At 44.5% G+C, this 7,119-nt stretch overlaps 1 protein-coding gene across 1 annotated transcript; it reads left to right on the top strand.

Moving 5' to 3' along the window:
* Nucleotides 1-1,935: 1,935 nt before the first annotated feature.
* COCSADRAFT_121732 (uncharacterized protein) lies at nt 1,936-4,860 on the top strand. Its single transcript, XM_007703851.1, has 6 exons — nt 1,936-2,168; nt 2,274-2,839; nt 2,930-3,396; nt 3,465-3,555; nt 3,637-4,079; nt 4,141-4,860. Exons 1-6 carry the CDS (start codon nt 1,986-1,988, stop codon nt 4,812-4,814), a joined length of 2,424 nt encoding a protein of 807 aa, XP_007702041.1. The 5' UTR covers nt 1,936-1,985; the 3' UTR covers nt 4,815-4,860.
* The last annotated feature ends 2,259 nt before the right edge of the window (nt 4,861-7,119 follow it).

The raw sequence follows: 7,119 nt of genomic DNA, 5'->3' as shown, positions 1-7,119 counted from the left end.
TCGAGAACTAGGGCAACACCTATACTAGGTGGCCTCGCCCTACACCCACCCTACCTCTCTCTTTTACCCGCAAGACCCCCTTCTACCTCCCTCTAGACTAGGCTACGAGCCTCACCTCGATTTAGATAGCCCCCTCCCCCACCTACACCAAAGTGATAGCACTACGTAGATACTTGCGGGCCTAGCCTGCACGTCTTATATAGCCCACCGGCTGAGACAGGACGTAAAACCAAAATAATAATAATAATAATAATATAAGCTTTGACTACACGTTAATCATCTCTAGATTCTGTTACTATATTCCCTAATAATCCTTTACTTAATTGAAGGGTATTCTAAGCTTATCTATACGCAATACGAACCACTCTAGCTAGTTCTTACCTAAAGGTTAGCTATCTTATACGCGCAGTAGTTTCTCTACTATATCTACTACTTTATATAGATAGTGTAATAGGCTGCGCTCGTGAGTAAAACACGTAATTATATTACGTGTCCTTTCTACACCGCTTATTCCGAAACCTTATTCGTACGAAGAAACCTAAGCTAAGAGTATAAAGCGAGAGACGTCGTGCGATTGCTTTACTTTCTTTATCTTTCTTTTTCCTGTAATATAGGTTAACGCATACTCGTTCGAAGGCCTCTTCGCCCTTAACAGATAGGGGGGAAATCCTCGTAAGTCTAGGTTAAGAATATATCCTACAATAGTGTGCTCTTTGGACTTAGCTAGTTTCTAGCAATTTAGCTACGTTATAGGTCGAAAGGTAAGTTCTTAAAGCCGCTTCGAAAGCTACTAATGTTAGACGTTATAGGCAGCTATAGCGCGTTGAGTGCTCTTAACCTATCCTATACGATAGACCTGAATAGCTAGAGTAAGCCTACCTTCTTGCTGAGTTAATATCGCGTTCTGTTGTTGGGGCATTGTCTTTCGTAAGTGAAGTTCGCGATGCCAAGAAAAAGTGGCACTCTCGGTAGTGGAATACGTTAGTATATATGGTCTTACAATGCGTGGTATTGATGTTTTCTAGCTGCAAGTGTTTATATCGGTAGTAAACTGCTAATACTTCTCCCCAATAGCAGGGAAATGCTAAGTAGGATGGTAACTAATGTCTAGGAGAGGGCTGAGCTTGGTGAATTCAAAACATTGTGTCGTTTACAGCTACATGAACAAGGGAAGTGAGAAAGCTCGGATTGAATGAGGCATTTAGTCTAAAGACTTTATGTGGCACGTAATAAGCTGAGATACAACCCACAGGTGTGCGATTAAAACACACAAAATGTCTTGAATGATATTGAAGCATTTAAGTTCGTGGTAAATACCAAACCGCGCACTAATGTTGTTGGCTAAACTTTCCAGAAGCAACCCGCATATCTAAATGACCAACAAACCCAGAAAGAGCGCTGCAGTCATCGAACATCACAGCTAATATCCCACAGGCAGCCATTCTAGGATTCAGTTGTTGCCGGATCCGACGTACACTAATTGAATAGGCTGTTCTGTAGCGGAAATACAGCGCTAAATGATCTAGGTAAGTCAGGCCTATGCAAAACCATCTGGATCTTCGTGTAGCGGTGACTTTGCGATTACTGATTGGTATACTAGCATTGTTACACGCTTCCGTAGTAGTAGCATCGATCTAAAAGAATCACACTAACCGAAATTGCGTTCCGACTTTACCTTATCTAACACTATGCCCTATTTGTGCAGTTCCGACGGATATCGGAATGCCAAGACGTCGACACGGCCGTTGAGTGTCTTGGAAAATGGGTTTTCAACATGTTATTAAATCGTTTCTTGCATCGCGGTAGATGGTTATCATACATTCTCAGGAGCCCATCGTTAACGCAAAACCTCCTAGTCAGGCAGCTTTGTTACCTTACTAGGCCTTGTCTTAGGAACGAAATTGGTTGTAGCCTCTACGCACCCTTTTCTTCGACGCCATCCACATAATTACATCGGGGTCAACGTTTCGTCAAGCACCAATACTATGAACGTCGCTAATACAAAGCGGGCATTTTGGGTGCCCAAAGACCCACCAGTTTCTTTGGCGAACAAAGTCTCCTTTTATGTTTGGGTTGTGATGATTGGATTCGCCCAGTTATGGAGAGATCTCAAAACATGGACATGGTATCGCCCATTACACTTTCAAGACATAGCAAACCATTACTTTGTGAGTAGTTTTCTTGATCCCCCAAAGTCTAGTTCTGTATCAGTACGAAGTCTCTTTCTTGCAGCCACTTTGTCCGCGTCATGAAGATCTTACCAAGCTGCATAGTACATTCCGATCGGCCGTGAAGACGTACGCATCCTTCTCAGCGCGCCCAATGATCGTGTGTTGATGAAAACGATTCCAAGAGCAATATCACAAGAATACGATGTTAAGAAGATGTTGTCCTACCCCGAACGCGAGATAGTCAACGCAGGATCTAACAACTATGGCGGTTTCACACGGTTCGAGTATTGCAGTGCATCTGTTATCAAACTGGCTCTACAGCATCTTCCATTCAATCCAGCGCCTCCAGAACTCAGAATGCTTGTAGAGAAGGAGTTAGCTGATTACATGAATGCCGAGGCTTGTGCTACTGCAATATCTGGCTATGGGGCAAATCTGCTAGCATTTCTCACCTTCGCTGAAACAGCAAAGGAACTTGGGCGTCAATGCATTTTCCTGCTTGACGCCGAATCTCATAGCTCAATGTTCGTCGGAGCCTTCCTAAACAAGCAGGCAACCTTTTACCGGTTCAAACACAACGACGTTGCAGACTTGGAATTCAAATTGAGGACTTTGAGAGAGAATAATCCTAACGCTATGGTATGTGTTGCTGTCGAAGGTATGTACAGGTATGTACTCCATTCTATATTACACATAATTGGCGGTTTCGTCACGTGGTGAAAGATGGAATGTTGCTGACTTCTATTTTCACAAACAAGTCTGGCCGGAAACGTGGCTCCAGTGCCTACAATCCTCGCCCTGAAAAAGATTTTCAGGTTCTGCCTCTTGGTCGACGAAGCTCACAGCTTCATGGCACTAGGTCTTGGGGGCCACGGTTCTTTTGAGTGGTGGCAAGCGCGCGGCTACGACTGTCCTCTTGATGAAGTGGATATTATGACTGCAACATTTTCAAAGAGCATTGGATGTACTGGTGGATTTGTTGTGTCTAATGGTATCTATGCCACTATTTTACAGAAGCAGTCAAGTCTCCAACATGAGGCAGGCGATGAGACACTCTCTACAATCGTGTTACTGAGGGTACTAACTCTAATTCGAAAGCCTGAGTTTATAGAGAGCAGAATGTCTACGCTAGAAAAAAAATCCCGCTACGTCGCAGATCGGCTCCGCGAATCCGGATGCATAGTTCTTTCCCCGCCTGGGTCGCCCATCATCTGTTTTCCTGTTGGTAGGTACACCCTGCTACCGTATCCTAAATTTTCTAAAAACATGGAACTAACAGTCTCTACACTGTAGGTACTATTGAGAAGGCGTCTAAATTTCACGCCGAATTACTTCAACGCGGTTTTGCAATCGCCTGCGGTGTCCCTCCGGCTACACCTATCTGGTGAGTACGATTGTCATTGCCTTCCCTGAAACTTTCGGTTCCACAGGTCTGAACTTCGTGTTGACAATAGTGTATTGATAGGTCATGTCGGATCCGCGTATGTATTTTCGCCACGACTTCTTGGAGTGACATTCTCGGTTTGGTGAACGCACTTATCGCGGTCTCATGTTTGCTCAAGATTGACGGAGTACGACCCATGAGTTTTGATGTTGAAAGCCTTCCTAGCGACGGCCTAAACGAGAGAATTACAGCAGGAGAGAACCATGTCGTCGATTCAGCTCTTCAAAAATATGTCCTGGACCTGGCTGCAAAGTATCCAGCGAATGAATCCAAGACTATAGCACCTCTCACTCTGAGCCAGGTCCGTGACGTTTCTGAGGCCGGTTTGCAGTCTTTCTACAAGTACGGCATTGGTGCTTCTTCTGTCAGATGGTTTTATGGCACGTTTGACGTCTTCATTAAACTAGAGGACCGACTCGCGAGCCTTTATCCTTCTCTTGTTTCTTTTTCAGGAAACTGCCGAGGTACGTTCTTCTTATATAAAATTAGTTACTGAATATTCTGATGTTAACGTGTTATTCTCAGCAATGCTGGGATCCGATGCGAACGTCATGGCAATCTCTTTGCTTAGCGCCACAGCAGCCCCTTTGTATGCAAAAGATGTTCTGAATGTAGTTCTGGTTCCGCAAACTGCATCTTCATCTATCAAGAAAGGGGCAACGCTTGACAAGGTCCAGCCTTCGACCCGTGTTATCATATATGATGACATGAAGAATCTAGCAGTACAAGTTCACGATCTACACAAAACCCGAGCCTTCCATCTCACACTGTACCAGGAGACGGTTTCAAGAGGCGGCTCTCTCCTAGATCTCTCCAACAGTATCAAACTGATCTTATCAGCGTTTCAAGATATCTCCAGTCTAAAAGGGCTGACGTTGATCCTGGACGACAGCCGAGGGCTTGGAAAGGTTGGACCTCGGCACCTTGGATTCTTAGACGAAATGGAGTCCCAACATGGAACCATGTTCTTCTCAAAAACGTTAGGCCCAAAGCTAGCAGCTGTAACGACAGTGGTCGTCTTTGGATCGTGGTTTGAATCGTTTCACCATCAGGGAGGCTATGTTATTAGTAGCCAAGTTTTCACCGATTCACATACAGTCAGTTCAAAGAGCTTCGTCTTTTCAACTCCGCCGATGATTGTCCAAGCTGCTATGTCGGACAAAGCGCTGGAGCTTTTATCCCAAAAAGACCAAGTGTAGAACTCAAGAGTACAGCATCTTCTATATTCTTTAGCTTTTACCTCGTAGATTAGTTCAGCTAAATGCGAGTGAGATCTCTGCATGTATCTAGTGCTGAAAGTCACCAACATAGAGGAACGATTGCTCTGTTATGTTTTAAGGATGTATTGTGGCACAATACGTGATTGAGCTCAAAAGATCAAGGAGCGACCCCCCCCCCATCCGTATGAAAACCCTCGATATCACCCCTAAGGCGGCTTATTCGTGCTGGATCTCCCTCGATTAAGCCCCTGGTGGCCTAAGCGTTCATAGAAACCCCCTCGAGTAAGCCCCCAACTAGGGTCTTACTATATACGCATTAGCTACTTACTCTCTTATACCCGACCTAACGCGACGCGACGCCGCGTAACGCGATATAACGTAAACGCGATAGAATAAGTAACGATAGCTACCTATATTATCTACATCTATATCTACATCTACATCTACATCTACATCTATTACTTACCATGCTTACTTATCTACCTACCTACCTACCACGTTCTTATTTGCCGCGAGCATCGCTGTGCTATTTGTGTAACGACGTTACAACTTCGCTAAGTATCGGACCAATTCTAGAGCTAGATCGGAGGTAGTATTTGCCGCCCTCTTTATTAACCACTTTGTTACAAGTAACAAGAAGGATTCTCTCCTTGACAAATGACGAGATGGCTGAAGGCCTAGGGACGTCCACGTCAGAAGGTAATGATCAACGCGGGGCGTCGATCACGTGACTTGGCATCCCGCCAAGGCATGGCCTCCGGGAGGCCACTGCATAAAGGGAAGCCAACGTCCTCCCAAACCTCCCGCCAAGATGGGATGTCGGGAGGACAGGACTGGAAGCAATGAGGATATAAGGATGGATGGATTTCATTCTTACTCTCGTTGTGGTTAACTCAAATTATACTTTCTTACTAGTATCTTTACTTAACAAGATTGTCACAAGTTAGTCTATCAAATAGATTAGTCTTGTCAAACCCTCCTTAAGCACGCCAACTCCACTGCATCGCCAGACAAGCCTCACAGAACACTAACGTAATACTCACCTGCCTTAGTGCGGACCAGAATAGAGAAGTATAGACTTATACCCCGTATAACACTTTAACCACCCACGGATCCAGTAGAAGGAGGATTAACCAGCAGCGTCCGAATAAGATTGAACTATATCGGGAAATTTAAGCGAATATGTTCACATCCCAGGCCCGGTGCTTAAGGAAGATATTAATATAACTGGTAGTACCTAAGGGGGAAATAACGAGCCGGCGGTAGGGAGCCCTAAGTACGAACTCGTTAATCTTAGACGCGAGAGCTAAGCCTAAGCACGGCAGATAGCTAAGTTACAGAATACGATCAACTAACTCATAAGTTAATTAATAGCCACCTCAAACGAGAAACCACTCAAGAAACCAAAGATAGCAACCCTAGAAAAGTACGAAGGGAGTCGCACTAAGTTGCGGACATTTCTTACTAACATCAACTTATATTACGAATTCAACGAAGTACCTAACGACTAGAAAAAGATCCTCATAGCTAGCACCTACATAAAAAGATAAGCATTAAGCTGGATGTAGCTATACGTAGAGGACTATCTATTAAATATTAAAAATAGAGGAATAAAGGACGAGACGTATACCTTATTCACTAGTTAGGCCGAATTTAAGAAAGAGATAGGACATATCTTTAAAGAAGTAGATACTTAAAACTAAGCAGAGAAAGCGATAACTCACCTAAAGCAGACTAGTTTAGTATCAGCGTATACAGCCGAGTTTAAGCAGCTATAAGTACGAATCGACTAGAACTGTAACGGCGCAGGCAAGACTACTCGGATCAGTATCGGCGGTAGTGTCACTCAGAGGCATATGGGAGTGCGTGGGACATCAAACGAGCCTTGATTCGAATAGACACCTATAGGCCTTGTACGAAAGGATATCAAAAGTCTACAGAGCTAGCTACAGGGAGTGTCTCCTTATATACTTATCTTAGTCGGATCCGAATCGGATCCGACCTCACAACGAGTGGTTGATGAAGAGGGCGGCGAGTACTACCTCCGATCCGGCTCTGGGATTGGTCCGATACATGGCGAAGTTGTAACATCGTTACACTACCCCCCTCTTAGTAGACAGCTAGTCCCATAGCTGTGAGACTGTTCTTATGCCTCTCTATTGCAGTTCCTCCACGCCAGCGCGAGAGACTGTTTCGGGTGACTTTCGGCTTGTTCTATACCCACTTTTCTTTTCTTTCCCTACACTCGATCATCCTGCAGCGAAGTCATATCGTCTATACCTTT

Source organism: Bipolaris sorokiniana, assembly GCF_000338995.1.
Source record: "Bipolaris sorokiniana ND90Pr unplaced genomic scaffold COCSAscaffold_10, whole genome shotgun sequence".
Taxonomy (NCBI): domain Eukaryota; kingdom Fungi; phylum Ascomycota; class Dothideomycetes; order Pleosporales; family Pleosporaceae; genus Bipolaris; species Bipolaris sorokiniana.
The sequence above is the reverse complement of the archived record's forward strand: the minus strand, read 5'-3'. Positions and strand labels throughout refer to the sequence as shown.

Bases quoted from the DNA above. Each gene is read 5' to 3' on its own strand.
- COCSADRAFT_121732 (XM_007703851.1), top strand. From the start codon at position 1,986: ATGAACGTCGCTAATACAAAGCGGGCATTTTGGGTGCCCAAAGACCCA. The intron at 2,840-2,929 runs GTATGTACTCCA...TTCACAAACAAG, and splicing joins GCTGTCGAAGGTATGTACAG to TCTGGCCGGAAACGTGGCTC. The intron at 3,397-3,464 runs GTAGGTACACCC...TCTACACTGTAG, and splicing joins CATCATCTGTTTTCCTGTTG to GTACTATTGAGAAGGCGTCT.